General features: G+C 31.8%; 3 protein-coding genes across 5 annotated transcripts in view; 2 read left to right on the top strand and 1 right to left on the bottom strand.

The window, feature by feature from the left end:
• Window positions 1-1,535, top strand: LOC106339839 (tropinone reductase homolog At2g30670-like). Of its 2 annotated transcripts, none has more exons than XM_013778707.1 (5): window positions 1-70; window positions 143-350; window positions 461-677; window positions 910-1,016; window positions 1,122-1,535. In XM_013778707.1, exons 1-5 carry the CDS (start codon window positions 6-8, stop codon window positions 1,311-1,313), a joined length of 789 nt encoding a protein of 262 aa, XP_013634161.1. In that variant the 5' UTR covers window positions 1-5; the 3' UTR covers window positions 1,314-1,535. The 2 variants fall into 2 exon arrangements, with proteins under 2 accessions (XP_013634161.1, XP_013634162.1); XM_013778708.1 differs by having other exon boundaries at window positions 17-69; window positions 140-350.
• A 3,675-nt stretch (window positions 1,536-5,210) lies between these two features.
• On the bottom strand, window positions 5,211-8,387 carry LOC106341080 (probable 3-hydroxyisobutyryl-CoA hydrolase 3). 2 transcript variants are annotated; one of them, XM_013779893.1, is made up of 14 exons: window positions 8,367-8,387; window positions 8,213-8,293; window positions 8,063-8,131; window positions 7,937-8,000; window positions 7,781-7,860; window positions 7,327-7,366; window positions 7,144-7,266; window positions 6,975-7,060; window positions 6,260-6,384; window positions 5,925-5,985; window positions 5,719-5,817; window positions 5,551-5,652; window positions 5,417-5,458; window positions 5,211-5,339 (listed from the first exon to the last, which is right to left on the bottom strand). In XM_013779893.1, the coding sequence occupies exons 1-14, from the start codon at window positions 8,382-8,384 to the stop codon at window positions 5,211-5,213; spliced, it is 1,119 nt and encodes a 372-aa protein (XP_013635347.1). In that variant the 5' UTR covers window positions 8,385-8,387. The 2 variants fall into 2 exon arrangements, with proteins under 2 accessions (XP_013635347.1, XP_013635346.1); XM_013779892.1 differs by having other exon boundaries at window positions 7,144-7,272; window positions 8,367-8,384.
• Window positions 8,388-16,247: 7,860 nt separating this feature from the next.
• LOC106339444 (tropinone reductase homolog At2g30670-like) overlaps window positions 16,248-17,925 on the top strand; it is an 11,710-nt gene continuing 10,032 nt past the window's right edge. The window contains exon 1 of the mRNA XM_013778255.1: window positions 16,248-16,261. The gene's annotated coding sequence lies outside the window, so the exon portion shown is untranslated. The remainder of the gene's footprint in view (window positions 16,262-17,925) is intronic.

Consider the following 17,925-nt stretch of genomic DNA (forward strand, 5'->3'; position numbering starts at 1 on the left):
CAAAAATGGATAAAAGATGGAGTCTTCAAGGGATGACTGCTCTTGTAACAGGTGGAGCCAGCGGAATTGGGTTCGTGTTCTCCTCTACTCTTCTGCTTTTATATAATATTTTGCTCAATTTATTTGATTTTGACTGTTTTAGGCATGCCATAGTAGAGGAGCTAGCCTGTTTTGGAGCTAGAATCTATGTATGCGACATATCTGAAATACTGCTAAATCAAAGTTTAATTGAATGGGAAAAGAAAGGGTTTCCAGTTAGTGGTTCAATCTGTGATGTATCCTCACGTCCCGCTAGAGAAACACTTATGCAGACCGTCTCAATGATGTTCGATGGCAAGCTCAACATTCTTGTAAGTTAATTAATTTAAAGAAATTAAACAAATTCTTTTGGAAAAAATAGCTATTAGATAGTGATATATATAGGGCGGCTTTTATTACTCTTGTTTTGGTCAACATATAGGTGAACAACGTTGGCGGACTTCGCACAAAGCCAACAACAGAATATCTGGCTGACGATTTCTCGTTCCATATTTCAACAAACTTAGAATCAGCTTATCATCTTAGCCAACTTTCACATCCTCTCCTAAAAGCTTCTGGATTTGGAAGCATTGTCTTTATTTCTTCTGTTGCAGGGGTTGTATCGATGGAAGGTGGCTCTATCTATTGTTTAACCAAAGGTACATCGATTGACTCATAAGTAGAGGGGCCCAATAGTATTATGGATTCATATGTCTCATTATGTAAAATTCTAATTTCATACATTTTCTAAGGAACATTTTGGATTACCTGTTAATTTTCAAATGATGTTTGGTAAAAGAATGAAACATATCTTTTATGAATTTGTTGTTAAGCTACAAAGTAAGTTGGTTAGATTGACACGTATATTTTTTTCATTGTGTGTATGTGTAGGAGCTATAAATCAACTAGCACGAAATTTGGCGTGTGAATGGGCACGAGACGACATAAGAGCCAACGCTGTTGCTCCTAATTTTATCCAGACTGCTATGGCTCAACCTGTAATGAGCAACAAACTCTACAGATTTTTTTTCTTTTTTCCCCCAAATTATCTCATGCACTTTTCATTCTCTTCTCTTTTTTTCTTCTTTGAAAAAAAAAATCAGCTCCTCGGAAATGCCGGCTACAAGAAGAGCTTGTTTAATAGAACTCCACTAGGTCGCGCTGGAGAGCCAAAAGAGGTTGCATCCCTTGTGGCTTTTCTGTGTCTACCCGCAGCTTCATATATTACTGGTCAAACCATTTGTGTTGATGGAGGTCTCACTGTGAATGGTTTGTCCTATCAGCAACAGGCTTGAGCCGAGAGCTGTGTTTGTGTGGCAATTCATTATTGGAATATTTTTTCCACAAATTATCAATTGATGCATTCATAATGAATAATGAGCTTCTTTATCTTCGATTTTCCTAAATTGAGCAAGAAACTTTTAAAACCGTTCATTTTCATCGTTTGGATAATATTTCATCGATCTTGCCAGTTCCAAAATGATTTACTCGATTATTAAATCACTTATTTAATATTATATTTATTTTATTTTTTTATGTTTTGTTTTAGTATTTTTATTAGTTTATGCATCTTTATATAAAATTATTAAATAATTTATCACGGAAATCATATTTCTTTTCATGTTATTGTACTATTTTTGAATTTTAAGTATGAAATAAAAACAAGATTAAAAGAACTATCGTGTAAATAAAAAAATTTAACTTCAAAATGGAGTAATGAGTAAATTGATTATTAACATTACCTATCACTCCATTTTTGAACTAAAGAATTGGAATACTAAATTAATACTAAAAATTAATCAATCTTATAAAAATATTATCTGATTTTTGAGCTCTATTGGATCAATCATTATCGAATTACGGGTAAATAGCGATTTTTTGAGGTTTTAGTAATTATGAACTGAATTTATATACGAATCGGTTCTACCACGGGTCTGAGTAATATGCAAACGCGGCTTGAAAGCCAGAACAAATTTTAAACTATTTTTTTTAGTAAAATTTTTAATTTTTTTTTTTATCAAATGATTAAAAATATATTCATTTTGAAAGCGTGGATCAACATCTAGTATATATTTAAAATATGAAAAGTCAATTTAAAACTACATAAAGTATTAAGTTGCATTAATTGATAGATAACTAGGTGTTTTGTCCGCATATGCGGGCATAATCGTTTTACTAATAATTATTAATATATGTATTATGATTTAAATATGATGATAACTTATTTTGTATATCTTTAATCATTTTAGTTTTCTTTGATTTTTATCTCGGTATACGTCTTCTTAACACAAAGCACAGCCATAAAACTATGAGACCATGAGAGTATAAATATATATCAAATATTGCACACAATAAAATAAACTAAGAATGTAATCTTTTTTTTGACAACAAAGAATGTAAAATTTTGGTCTCTGTTAATCTACTTTGTATTTTTAAACCAGAAAAATGCATTAAATTACCAAAAAACATTGAAACACACAAAAGTCAAGTAAACTTTAGAAGAAAACTTTTTGAAAAAATGAATTGAGATAATGATAATATTGCATTGGTTTACTTGATAAATATATTCATTAACTTATCTTAATATTTCATAAGTTTACATTTCATAAAACAAAAAAAAAAGATAATGATAGTTTTATTATTGTAATTATTATACAATGATAAGTCTAATTATCTATAATATCTACTTTAGCCTTTTTAGAAAATAAACCATTAAACACATGTTCATAACATGATTACATAGTGAACTCTCCAAACTTAATAGCAAAACATATGTTTTCTTACACGTGAAATAATTACCATTAAATAATTTAGAATAACTAATTCATAATTCCAAACTGTACGTAACAAAACATATTTGCTTCCTAGTCTTTAAACTCAACAAAAGCAAGAAAAACATAAAACTTCAACTAAACATAAAACAAATATCGAAAGTATATAAATATAGATGTCAAGAACCCAAAAAAGATCTAGAGATAAAGAGAGAATTAAGCTTTGATGTTTTTCATATAGCCGTTAATGCAAACAACTCCAACCAATAATATTGTTTGACCTGCACAAAATGTTTGAACCACTGAAAACAGAATATTCACATCAGCATGAAAGTGATGAAGAGAACACAAGCAATTGAAACAACCACAAAACACTATACCTAGAGGATGAAACAAAAACTATAACCGATACAATTTGGAATGAATGAGAAAAATGAAACTATAGAGTTTAAAACCTCTTACGTCACATGAAAATAAGAATTGGTCTTCACTTGTGAAAGTTAAAATATTTATAATTCTAATTTCAATTAGAAAGTTCGAGATAGTTATATTATTTAAATTAATAAATTAATGATTTAAGCTAAAAACTAATAAAAATATGACAAATAAACAAAATTAACTAAAATCATAGAAAATGTGATAAATCAGCAAAATCATAGATATATTATTTAAATTAATAAATTATATAGAAATTTCGAAATATTTCTACTATTTAAATTAATAAATTAAATATTTAAGTTAAAAATAAATAAGAATATGAAAAATAAAAAAAATTAGCTAAAATCATGGAAAATGTGACAAATCAGTAAAATCGCTTCATATAAATAGAATTTCAAAATAGTTATATTATTTAAATTAATTTATTTAAATATTTAAGTTAAAAACTAATAAGAATATGACAAATAAGCAAAAATTAGCTAAAATTATGAAGAGTAAGACAAATCAGAAAAATCACTTCATAAATAATAGTATAGATAAGCCTTCGAATTTCAAAAGTAAGAATTGCACCCTTTATAACCCTCTCAGTGACTAATATATTTGTCCACTAGGTGTCTTCCTGCACCATGTGCAGTAAAAAAATTTAAAATATTTTTTAACAAATAAATATAAATTATATTTTAAAATAAAATTTTATTAATATTTTAAATTTTCTTTTTCGTATCAATATTTTAATGTAAATTTGATTTAATTAAACATAAAAAATTTATTTAAGAATATGCATGTATATATTTGAAACTATAATCTTAGATACATTTTTCTATCTATTTATTTAAATTAAATATATTAAATAAATTTGTAAAACATGCATAATTACCAAAAAATAAAATTAAACAATATTTATAAAATTTGTAAATATATAAGAAAATAATGATTTTATGATTAAATTTTAATAATTTTCTAAAAAAATTGTATACATTTTTGAAAATTTTAGTAATAAAATTTTATAATTTAAAAATATATAATTAAATTATATTTCGAAATTTATAATGCCATATGTGAATATATTTAATGATGATTTATGAGTTATTCCCATATTCTAAAACAATTTCCAAAAATATAAATTGATATTAAATGTAATATATGAGTTATTATCATATTTTTAAAAATTACCAAAAATATAAATTAACATTAAATGCAATTGTTCATGTCATATTAAGCTATAAGACATGTTATCAATTTCAGTAGCCATGTCATATTTGTTTTGTGAAATTGATTGTAGAAAAGACATGTGGCAAAATCACTTCGCAAATATAGTGTACGGGACTCGATGAAGTTAACCATTGTTAGTCAATACTAAAATCATTTGTTGATATAAACTTCCAAAAATGCCAAGTTTTCTGACAAATATTCATATTATCAAAATATCATAAATGAAGTTTACATATAAACACTTATAGAAAGTTTTTAATATGTAAACTAATAAAAATATAAAAAAATTAAACAAAAATATGTTCTCTCATGAGTCATGATATATGTTATAATCCATCACTTGAATCGTTTGTCCTATGGGCCATTTCTACTCATAAAACCCGTTTCTGGTTGGTTCAGTTAATAGTAAAAAAATAAATCTAAAAAGATAATGAACTATCTTAAATAGAGATGTTTCTTTTTGTTTTTTACCAACGGAAATGTGCTTAGACTGTGGGATAAAAAAAATTGTCATTGTTGGTTTAGAAAGAGGTAAAACATAAGTATGCTATTTTATTTATTTTTGATTTAAACATGAAATAAAGGAAGCAAAGGAAGTTTACAATCGTAATCCTTAAACATAAGGGAAACCAATTCTCTCACCATTGAACACTAACTGAATACTTTCAAAAAGATTGCGTGACAAGCAACAACGAGATAATTGGAAGATAGGCTTCGAACAATGGATAATCACATCAGCTCCAGCACCTTCTCCAATTCACAGCTTTGCGATTATTGAAGAAGGCAAGTTAATCCTTGGTGGAAGCTTTTTAGATCCTCCCATCCTTCCTCTTCATCCATTCTCTTGAAGTACTGGTCTACCATGTTATCCGTCACCTGCTCCAGTCGTCGTGGCTTCCACTGTAAGTCAATATTTATGACATTATATCAACAATATGAGATACCCACAAATAATAAATGAAGAGTTTCTGTTAAACCTTTGGTTTCCTATCTTTGTCTATCACTACGGCTCTGCAACCCTGCGTGATTAAGACACGGTGTTGGAATGACCTCTACAATAACGACAGTTTCAGAACGAAGATATACAATCAATCAGGAAAGCAGAAAACACCTCCACCAAATCTTTGCTTAGTTCGCCCTTCAACACATGACACACCATTCTATACTCACGGATAAGACACTCCCCCACCTCCTGAAACCGTCCTTCTCTTATCTGAAATTTTATACAGGACGTCAGTTCTATCCCATTACTACACGTGACACATTTTGAGGAACTAACCGATCTAAGAGAGATTTTAAGGCTTGCTGGTGAAGCCTTCTTCAAAGCTCGAAGTGTAGCTGAGATCCATTCATCTGGCTCCTGAATGGCCTCTCTCTCCTAACCAACACATATGAAATGATGGTAGAATACATTGTCAAAGTGTAATTCAGTTACTCAGGAATGCATGCAAGTAAAATTTTCCTATATATTGATGAAAAAATTACAAGTGCAGATATTATCTCTTCCACCGTTCTTCTCGAGAAGCACTTATCAATAACATCTAACCTGCATATAGAAACAGTTTTTTTTAAAGCAGCTAACAAAACTATTTTCATCGAAGATGTAACCAAGACATTGTTTCTATTGGATAACGATTGAAAGTTAACGCGGTGACAAGGTTGAAACATTTCAAAACATGTAAATGCAATCATAGTCAAATATAGAGATCATTTTTTTTCTAACAATATATAGAGAAAATTGTCTTAGCTCTTTACCTAGTGATCCAGCAAATTAAACTGATCAAATACAAGTGAAAAGAGATAAAACAATATACACATGCCTGTGGTAAGCACTATGCTGTTTCAGGTGGGGATGCTGAGTGTATGCATTTAGAATTTTTGAGGAAAAGGTATCTGGATCATTTGAACCAACTCTGCAAAGATCTGCTTCTAGTGCAGTCAACCTCTGTTACATGGAGTAACCTTACAAGTTAAGTTTCTTGGTGGAGCAAATAGTGCCTAATAATAATCTAAAATATAATGGCTTTTTATATCAAGGAAAAAGACACTAGGAAATTTTACAGACATAAAGTTTGGTTATCAGCATACATAAATTAAACAATCAACATAGACCATCAAGCCCAAGACTACTCAAAAGACAGATATAGTGCAAGAAATGGTGGACCCATATTTGTGTTTTGATGGCGTCTTAATATAGCGCTAATGGATAAACCTATATATTGGGGGTTAATAGGCCAAAATTGACCATCTATGCTATTAATTCTTCCAACAAAAAAAACGTAAAAGTTGTTTTATATATATATTTACATAATTATGCTATCAAGTTTCTGCATACAAATATATACGCACACGTTACTACTATGCTAATACTTTTTTCAACGCGTGTCATACATAATCTCTTAGTTCAAAAAAATGGTAATCTCGTTTTTAACATTATGGTTTCATCACAAGGTGCCATAGTCCATTAGCTGGCAAGTTGCTACCATCCCGACAATTGGAAACACTAAAGACATAAGCAATATTAAAAGTTCATACCGTCGAAGGCACAAAATGAGTTGCAAGACCACAAGCAAGCATTTCGGCGCCATCTAACCTAGCTCCTGTGAGGCCAACATACTCTCCTGAACAAAGAAGACATGAAGGATGAGAAAAAGAGATAGGCTCAATATTTTGTCTACATGCAAAAACAAATGAACTTTGTTACCAAAAAAGCCAGGGAGCCTTGACAAGAAGTATGAGGCACCAACATCTGGAAAGAGCCCCAGTTCTGTCTCAGGCATGGCAAAAACCTTTGAAAAAAGCCTTAAAGATATGAGCATATTCACAGCTCGCTCTCTACTTGTCAACCATGAACATGTTTAAGAAAACTATACTGTCTACTTGTCACCAGCTCCGCCTCCCATGACAATACCATTCATAATTGAAATCTATAAATTGAAAACAGTATGGAAAACATGAGAAGCTCACTAAAAAGATCTGGATATCCAAACCTGGATCATAATCCATGAATCAACTATTCAATACTTGTAGATGAAAAATAACAAAATAAAAGGAAATAACAATATAATTACGTACAAATATTAAATTACAAAATGAAACCTAAAAGAAACTATCAAAATAGCCTATAAAATATTCACTTTAATTCATAAAAATTTTATATAATATTTTGATTCATTATCATGGGCATTCTACAAAAATGATCCAACTTTTCCAATGACGTTTTTATATGATATATGCTTTTGTTATATAATAAATGCTTATTAAACGTATTAGTGTATATATATGGAACTACCCATATCCTATATTTTGAACCGACATCAATTTTTTCAACCTCAACATACCTGAATTTTGCTATATGTGGCCATGACGTAGTTGAGCGTGTATTGATCTGAGAAGAAATCGGCACCGAGTCTCCATTTGCCTAATACTCGAAAATAGAAAAGAACGCTTAGAAGCTGGAAGTAAGCAAGAAAGAAAGATGGGAGGGTGCTATATACCCTGTACGATGTCACAAATAACAGGTCGAACATCGCCACCAGCACAAAATGATTTTCCCTGACCCTGTGGAAAAGTTATTGCAATAGCAGCTTGTGCAAACTGGAAGAGATAAGGATATAAATTACCTTTAGGATGACTAGTTTCACTCTGGGGTCATCCTTATATGCGAGGAACAGTTGCAGCAACCGAGTGATCTAGAGAAGATTCATTTAAACCAAATATGTAAGACTAGTGCAAGGAAGCGAGAAAGAAATAACAAGGGAAGAAATCAATACCACGTTCCAAGACAGAGCATTCATCTGGTTTGGTCTGTTTAGTGTCAAGATTCTAACAGTATATTTATCTTCCATTAAAACCTGTTAATAAATTGATTTAGCGAGAGAGGAGAAGAATTGATCGTAGATGCGTAGCAAACAGGAGAAAAGAGACCTGAGAGTGTGAGGCCATCTCGACTGCTGTTGTCATCTTCTTTTCGTCTTCCTTACCAAACAATTCTACTTAAAGATTATGGATGAATGAATGATTCTTGTAGAGACATTAAGCATACATATATATAGTGTTTAAAATATCGTTTGGTTTCACTATAAAAATAAAATTTAGGTGTTACATCTTCAAAATTATAATTATTAGGGTTTCTAGATAATAAATAACTAATCAGATTATTTTTAGTTTATTAGTAACTTTTGTATAAGTATTTTCACATAGTTGATGACTTGATGGGATGGCCCTCTAAATTATTTGATTTTCTATGTGAGGGACTTACATCAAAATTAGACTATATATATGTGTGTGTACTAAATATTACCTCCAGTTAATATTTCTCTGACTCATCTCGTACAAAAATTTTGAACAAAAATTATAAAGTCTTAAATTTCGGACAAATTTAATTAATAATTTTAGTCTGACTTAGTATTTTTCATGAGCATAGTATAATTTATTTATAGTTCATAGTTAATATATGAGATAAATTTTAGAATGGTCACACATGACATAATTATAATTAATTGGATTAAGTCATGTGCCAGTAACTTATTTTTTATTGTAAATTTTAGTTTAATAGCTAACCATTAGATATAGGTCTCTTATGTAAAGAGACAAGCACGAAACAACGCAGAAACACATTTGAGAATATATTTATGGAATTTTTGATGTTCAAAGTAAATAACAACAACCAAGCCACCTTAGCATAGTGGTAAAGGAGTTCCAGATGAAAATTTAATATTGGATTTGAGTAGCAATAGTCACCTAGTCGCGCTCTTAAGGATATGGTTTCGCGTACCTGAATGCAAAACAGTCTTTGAGATCCCCGATTACCAAAAAAAAGTCAATGGCAACCTATGATCCAACTAAAACTAGTAACTAAACATGTAGCAATATAGAAAAAGACATAAACATAAACATAGCGGACATATATGAAAAATCATTCACTTGAGGGACATGAAAATGACTAGTAGAAGATTCAAAGAAAAAGATCAAAACTAACAAAAAAAAAATGTTAAAATCATACAAAGTCTAGAAATAGAACCTTTTTTACTAGAACTGTTTAAAAAATGACATTTTCACTAGAATGCCAAAAAACGACTAAATATAATCGAAAGAGAGATCAAAATTAACAAAATATGAAAATCATATTAAATACACAAATATCAGTTTATATTTGAACACACTATTGGAGAAATTCATCGTGAACAAATAATTTGTTTTCTTATTTTCTCTTTCTTTCATTCTATGTAATTCAAATATTATGGCATATAGTTTAGCAACAGTGATTGTATTTGTATGATATCACCTATATATGTAAACTATGTAGTATATCTTGTTTATATTTTGGATTTTTTAGTTGTTTTAGTTAAGTCACAGATTATTAAAAATCGAAGTCATAGTCATGTACTGAAAAAAATAAAATAAAATTATATATATATATATAAATATTCTTATAGAAGTTGAACATACTTCTTCTTTGCTGGAAGTTCATCGAATATTCACCATTTAGCATAAACCACAGTAGCATGATCTATTAATCAGTTTTCAAATATTCATCTTCTTTTGTACAAATTGTTAGAAACACCTTTTTTATTGATATCATTTTGTTAAAATATTATACATTAAGGTAAATTTTTCATGTATATCATTTGTGTAAACTAATTTATGAATATTTATGATATTTCTTTTGCTATGAACTGGTATACAAAATTACAAAATTTCTTCATGTTCATAATTAATTATCTCAACTTATAATTGTTTTATAAATGTTTTAGAATGTTTTATATATAAAACCTTCAACCAGTTTGTATAGACGACTATAAACATTTATAAATGACCTAACCAACATGTATAAAAATTGCTATTAAGGAAGTGACTTCAAATGATTTTTAAAAGATTCTCTCTTCGTTTACATAAGGACTTTTTCATATTATCAGTATTTTTTTTTTTGCACCATATTCTTCGTTCATAGTTTAAGTGATTACAAGATTAAAAGCATCATCGTACAAGATACGATGTGCAAGCCAAAAGGCTAACTCCCAAGCATATAAACCAACATAGAACAAGGATAGAGACACAAACTTGTGATTGATAAGGCGTTATGCAAGATATCAAAGTTACCACTTGCGATCCAATCTATAAGAGACTGATACCGCACTTCAAACTCTGCAAATAACGAACGATTAGTCAGAGTAACATGTGACGTCGCAACCCTATCCCAAACCTCGACTCTCAATCCGATGAGGATCGTTGCATCTACCGGTCCCAAGCGGACCTTCACATAAGATAGCAAACGGCTAGGATAAAGGTAAATTTTCCGGATTTTCAACACTTGAAGAAGATCACCACTTAACAGGAGGAACTTTGGTGAAATGATTCTCTCCTGTGAGAAGGAGAAAGGGGATCACGATCTCTCTCGGCCCTGTCGAGAGGAAGTTTTAATAAACTTATCCACAAAAGATAAATTTATAGGACTGCTTGATTGAAGCTTTAGAAGTCTCAAAGTAGAAGATGATACAAAGCATTGACTTGAGCTCAAACTAGCAAGCTTCGGTTGACAAGCTCGAGACATATGAACTAAAGCGCTTGGATATAGTGCCTCACTGAATAATTGACGGTGGAGAGCAAGTGAATTTGACGATGAAGCACGTGCCACCTTTACACCGGCGTAACAATAAAAACGCTTGACGAGATTTTACGGAATGGCGGAAGCTGTGGCCAACAAAAGAATCTGGACACCAATTTTACCGTATCGGAGCCAAAGAGTATCGATGAAACCAAAGTTAAGCCTTTTGTCACCTGAATCTGTCTTGCTATGGAAAGGAGGGCAAGCACCGGGCTTAGCAACTGTGAACGGTAATGGCATTGAAAGGTGATTGGTCTTTGGGTCTTCTGACAATAGTCGATTCGCTTCGGAGGATGTGGAGTAGAGCTCAGAGCAACCAAGGCTTGTAGATCTGGCGAATGAACATCGAAAAACACCAACACAGAAGCTTCGTTCACAACAAGATAAATTAGAACATGTCTTCCCCATAAGGAGAAAGTTCATCGCCCACGAAGACGAAGAGAAGAACAGATCTGACAGTACGGCGGTCTTTGGAGAACGAGATAATGCAGTACAAACGCAACCCTCAAAAGTCAGATTTGGTACCAATGCAGCTGTGACGGACGGAGCTGGACTACAAGTGAGAAACAAGAGCCAACAGGTTTGGATATGGCAGCAACGACAGCTTGCACAACCATGAACAAAAGAAGAACTTAAGAAGCCTAAGAACAAGAGACAAACTTGGAGCAAGTCTATAAAAGAGACAAAGGGAGAGATAAAATAGAGAAACGGAGAGAAGGGACGGTGACGCCGGCGAGCTAAGGAGCTGCCGGCGTCGGAATCCATGGAAGAAGCGGTTGTCTCGATTTGTGAGCTTGGAAGAGAAGACGATAAGGCTATTCTGGTCGTTTCGTTATCATATTATCAGTTAATTTAACTATAAATTTTGTCATGATTTTGAAAATGATTCGTCTCAAGCCTTTGTATATTTTTAATCAATAGTTAAGTCGTTTTTTTTTCCGACAAACTTTTAACATGTTTCTAATATAAGGAAAAACAATAAATATTAAAAAGGAACTAAAAATGATATCATATTCATTAATATTATATTTTAAAGTTAGGAAAAATGCTGAACAGTAAGTCAAATGTAATTTATCTGCTGTAATGTTAAATGTTGAGTCTTTTTTTTATTGCATTGGCCCTTGGATGTGGACAAGTGTCGAGTCTTTTACTATTGTTTTGGTTACGTTTGAATATTTTTCTAATTTGCATTTTGATTGATCTTTTGCCTAATTGCTTCTAACTTCTTATATTTATTAGAAAGTCTCGTTACAAAGATCATTTGACTCGTTATACATATTAGAAAGTCTAAACTGCTTGCAGCTATTGAAATTTTCTTCTTTCTCAAGTTTAAAACAAAAACAAGAAAACAAAACATTTAGAAAGATGATACGTTTTATGTGAAAACTACAAGAACCCAAAATTTTCTTTTTGACCTAAGCATAACGAGATGCCCTCCATTTGCCGTTTACATAAGGACTTTTTCATACTATCAGTTAATTTAACTATAAATTTTGTCATGATTTTGAAAATGATTCGTCTCAAGCCTTTGTATATATATTTTTCATCAATAGTTAAGTCGTTTTTTTTTTCCGACAAACTTTTAACATGTTTCTAATATATGGAAAAACAATAAATATTAAAAAGGAACTAAAAATGATATCGTATTCGTTAATATTATATTTTAAAGTTAGGAAAAATGCTGAACAGTAAGTCAAATGTAATTTATCTGCTGTAATGTTAAATGTTGAGTCTTTTTTTTATTGAATTGGCCCTTGGATGTGGACAAGTGTTGAGTCTTTTTCTATTGTTTTGGTTACGTTTGAATCTTTTTCTAATTTTCATTTTGATTGATGTTTTGCGTATTTGCTTCTAACTTCTTATATTTATTAGAAAGTCTGGTTACAAAGATCATTTGAGTCGTTATACATATTAGAAAGTCTAAACTGCTTGCAGGTCTTCAATTTTCTTCTTTTTTCAAGTTTAAAACAAAAATAAGTAAACAAAACATATAGAAAGATGATACGTTTTATGTGAAAACTACAAGAACCCAAAATTTTCTTTTAGACCTAAAAATAACGAGATGCCCCCCATTTTCCATTATCGATATTTATGTTCCAACCAGTGTGGCTTCCAGTGGCGAAGCTAATGCATGGAGAGAGGGGTGCACCATGCACCCATAATCTTTTAAAATTTGATATATTTCTTAGCAAATTTTGAATATATCTACGATAATGTGCAACTTTACATCTAGGGAAAATTCCAATAACTAAATTTCGTTACATTTTAATACTTAAAAGTTTTTGCCACCCAATTTAATAACCAAACGGTTTATTTTTCTTATTTTAAAATGCTTATTTTTAAATTTGTGCTCATGCTAATACCTAAATTATACTCATTTTAATCCAAAATATTAATAAGTTTCAAATAAAACTTAAAATATCTCTAATATTCAAAAATAAATCTTAAACTTTTCAAATTTTATTTTAAGTTGTATAATAAAAATAACAAATTTTTGGATCAAATTTAAAATTTAGAAATTTTTAATTATGAATAAAATAAAAAAATTAGTTTTAAACTTCATGAAAAAAAAATTTGAAATTAAAACTAAAACTAATATTATAATTTTTTAAAGATTGTCTACAATTAGTTTGGGTATAAAACTTGGTAACAAAACGTTTGGGAATAAAAAAGCAAAATGAAATTTAGTTTGAGTATTTTATTAAATTGTCCCTATTAAACCTTTTGTGCACCCAGTAAAAATAAATCTTGGATTCGTCCCTGGTGGCATCTTTATATAAAATCGATGCAAAATTGAACAGTTTCTTGCAAAGGTAGTAATGATCCCAATACCGTCTAATAGCATGTGCTAGTGGAGCGGTCGAGCAGGACCTGAGTCCAAAAGCAGAAAAAATATTAAGAAAATTTCCAAATAAATACATTGGTTTAAAATATCAAAAATTTTAATGTATTCTTAAATTTCTAGTTTATAACTGGAAGAGAAACCTAAAATATATATAGATAAATCTATTTACTTTTAAAATCATTTCATTACATTGTTAAATATATAGTTAATTTTTTTTTTTGAACATGGCTTTAGTATATTTTGAGATGGCCCTAAATGATCCTATTAAATATCGTTCGAAAAAGGGAGTGATCCTATTTATTTAGTAGTAACAATGTAAATGATAGTATAGCCTCTTGTTGAAACAAATAAAAAACAACTTAAATGAATATGTGTATTAGTAGGGAGTGATCCTATTTATTTATCCTTATAAACTACCCTGATATTTCAGGAGAAGTTATTAGAAAAAAATGCCTCGTATATATGTCTCGACCGATGGCTTCTGGCGGTGAAATGAGTAAGCTTTTCCTTCAATACGGGAATCAAAAAAGAAGGAAACCATGAATATGCGTTTTGTGGAAATTTTATGCTTCTTTTCTGTGTATGTGTATTGAGATTTTAGATTTTAAGTATTGTGTTTACCATAGGCGAGTCAGGTGACTTAGTCCGGTGATTGTTTGGTTGAATTAGAGTAAAATTAATAGAGTAAAATTGTTTTACTTTTGTTTACCAATCAAGCGGAAAAAATAGTTATTTCATTTTATTTTTAACTTTTTGTCGTCTTTTATGATCTGTGAAATTTTTTATACTCCTTCATTTGAAACTGAACTTAGAGTAAATACTACAAACTAATAAAATAGTTCGTATGTTTCATTTTATTTTAATTAGGTGTTTAGCCAGGGCATGTAGGCATAAATGTTTTATAATTACTTATTAGTTATTCATAAAAAGACTATAACGATGAATTATTATTTATGTTTTTATTTGAAAATTCTTATCATAGATGTCAAAAAATAATCTTACCACCCTACGTATTATAACTTTTTGAATTTGTTTTGGTACCAAAAATTTATTATTAATATATAAAACTTAAAAATCACTCAATATTTTCTTTTCAATTATATAAAATTAAGAATTTTACGTGATTAATATTAATTTAGTTATGTGTTTTTTGTTTTTTGTTTTTAATTTTTTAATTTTTATTAAAAGATATTTTGGAAATTTCAATCACATGTTGGATATGATCGCTTGGTGACAGTGGATCCTAATGGACAGAGTGGGGGTTTGGCGCTTTTTTACAATAATGAATACCAGGTTCAGATTCTCTATTCGAGTAATAGGATGATTGATGTAGAGGCGGTGGCACTTGGGAAAAAAGTTTATCTTACATTTGTGTATGGAGAACCGGTACAAAAATTGAGGGAACAGGTATGGGAGCGGTTGACGAGGTATGGGTTATCGAGAACAGACCCTTGGTTCATTATTGGAGATTTAAACGAGATTACCGGAAATCATGAAAAAGCTGGGGGTTCTTTCAGAAGCGCAAGCTCTTTTGTTCCTTTCAATGATATGATTAGAAACTGCGGTTTGTTGGAGTTTCCAGCTCGGGGAAACAAATTTTCATGGCAGGGGAGAAGGGGAAAAGGAAAGGGGGCAGTAACGATCAGATGTCGGCTAGATCGGGCTCTAGCAAACGAAGATTGGCACACACTTTTTCCCTGTTCTTATACTGAGTACCTAGGAATGGTAGCGTCTGACCATCGACCAGTGGTAGCTTTTCTGGAGGATAAAGTCTACCGTAGACGAGGCCAGTTTAGGTTTGATAAACGTTGGATCGGACATGATGGCCTCATGGAATCAATAGCCTCAGGCTGGCTGGAAAATAATGAAGGACAGACAGGGGATGTTGTTTCAAAAATTAGCAATGCTCGACATGAAATTGCAGCGTGGCGGAAAAATAACCCACCTTATGGAAAGGACAAAATTCAGAATCTCCAAAAAGCACTGGAAGATGTCCAATCGGATAATAATAGAACGCAAGAGGAGATTTTGGAAGTCTCTAGGAAATTGCAAGAGGCTTATAAGGATGAGGAGGAGTATTGGCACCAAAAAAGTCGGAATATGTGGTATTCATGTGGAGACCTAAATACTAAATTCTATCATGCTTTGACAAAACAAAGAAGGGTTCGAAATAGGATTGTGGGTCTTTATGATGAGACTGGTAATTGGATAACGGAAGAGAAGGGAGTAGAAAAGGTGGCGGTGGACTACTTTGAAGATTTGTTTAGTACTACTTCTCCTTCAAATTTTGACAGTTTCCTGGGGGAAATAGTTCCGTCTATTATTCCACAGATGAATCATGGGTTGCTGAGGCCAGCAACAGAGGAGGAAGTTCGTCAGACTTTGTTTATGATGCATCCGGAAAAAACTTCAGGACCGGATGGGATGACGGCGCTTTTTTTCCAACATGCATGGCATATTATCAAAAGTGATTTGGTTGCGATGGTGAATAATTATTTGATCGCAGGAGAAATGGATTCAAGGTTAAATATTACCAATATCTGTATGATCCCCAAGACGAAAAGGCCTACAAGGATGTCAGAGTTGAGGCCAATTAGTTTGTGTAATGTAGGGTACAAAATTATTTCTAAGGTTTTATGTCAGCGCTTGAAATTATGTCTCCCATGGTTAATATCGGAGACACAATCAGCATTTGTGCCAGGAAGGTTGATTTCGGATAATATTCTTATTGCTCAGGAAATGTTTCATGGACTGCGGACTAATAAGGCTTGTCAAAGTAAATATATGGCGATTAAGACGGATATGAGCAAAGCGTATGATCGGGTGGAGTGGGGTTTTATTCAAGCGTTACTCCTCAGGATGGGTTTTGATCCGCATTGGGTTAAATTAATTATGGAATGTATATCATCAGTTCAATATCATGTTTTATTGAATGGGCAGCCGCGTGGACATATAGTTCCTCAAAGATTATCCCCTTATCTATTTATCATGTGTACTGAGGCTTTGATTGCAAATATTAAGAAGGCTGAAAGGAGTAATCAATTCACGGGAATGAAGGTTGCCAGAGCTTGCCCTTCGATTTCTCATCTGTTGTTCGCAGACGATATTCTTTTTTTTTGTAAGGCACAGAAGAAAAAATGTCACACTATCCTTAGGATTTTGAAGGAATATGAGGTGGTCTCGGGCCAACTGATTAATTTTCAGAAATCCTCGATTCAATTTGGACATAAGATTGAGGAGTCCACTAGACAGGAGTTGAGAGACATCCTAGGGATACAGAATTTAGGAGGGATGGGATCATATCTGGGTCTGCCGGAGAGTCTTAGGGGATCCAAGATACAAGTTTTTGGATTTGTTCAGGACCGTTTGAATAATAGGGTGAATGGATGGACGTTTAAATTTTTTTCTAAAGGTGGAAAGAAAGTAATCATTAAATCAGTAGTCACGGCTTTGCCTAACCATGTGATGTCGATTTATCAGTTACCAAAGGCAACGGTGAAGAAATTGACGAGTGCGGTATCAAAATTTTGGTGGAGCCCAGGGGGAAATACAAGGGGTATACACTGGAAGTCATGAGACAAAGTATGTACAAATAAGGACGAAGGAGGTCTGGGTTTTAAGGACATAACAGATTTCAATACGGCTATGCTTGGAAAGCAATTGTGGAGGCTGATAGAGAAGCCTTCAACTCTTTTTGCAAGAGTTTTTAAAGGACGGTACTATAGGAATGCCTCACCGCTAGAACCGATCCCTTCATACTCCCCGTCGTATGGTTCGAGGAGTATTGTATCTGATAGATCTCTGGCCAGCAAATGACTAATCAAAATGGTGGGAATGGGGTCATCTATCTCTGTATGGAGTGATTCATGGCTCCCAACCACTCGTCCGAGACCAGCAAAAAAAAAATCAACAGGACACTTATCAGGACCTCACAGTGGACTCTTTGATAGATCCAATTTCACGAACTTGGAAGTCGCAAGTAATTCGGGATTTGGTGGATCCCCAGGATGCTCAAATTATTGAAAGTATTCCTT

The sequence above is a fragment of the Brassica oleracea genome, chromosome C4, assembly GCF_000695525.1.
Source record: "Brassica oleracea var. oleracea cultivar TO1000 chromosome C4, BOL, whole genome shotgun sequence".
NCBI lineage: Eukaryota > Viridiplantae > Streptophyta > Magnoliopsida > Brassicales > Brassicaceae > Brassica > Brassica oleracea.

What these genes read in the sequence shown, in the direction of transcription:
- LOC106341080 (XM_013779892.1), bottom strand. An exon ending in CTCATTTTGTGCCTTCGACG is followed by an intron (nt 6,385 to 6,974) that starts GTATGAACTTTT and finishes TCCATGTAACAG; the next exon opens with AGGTTGACTGCACTAGAAGC. An exon ending in AAGAGATAATATCTGCACTT is followed by an intron (nt 5,818 to 5,924) that starts GTAATTTTTTCA and finishes TGTGTTGGTTAG; the next exon opens with GAGAGAGAGGCCATTCAGGA.
- LOC106339839 (XM_013778707.1), top strand. Translation starts at nt 6, where the DNA reads ATGGATAAAAGATGGAGTCTTCAAGGGATGACTGCTCTTGTAACAGGT. An exon ending in GGTGGAGCCAGCGGAATTGG is followed by an intron (nt 71 to 142) that starts GTTCGTGTTCTC and finishes TGACTGTTTTAG; the next exon opens with GCATGCCATAGTAGAGGAGC. An exon ending in AGACTGCTATGGCTCAACCT is followed by an intron (nt 1,017 to 1,121) that starts GTAATGAGCAAC and finishes AAAAAAAATCAG; the next exon opens with CTCCTCGGAAATGCCGGCTA.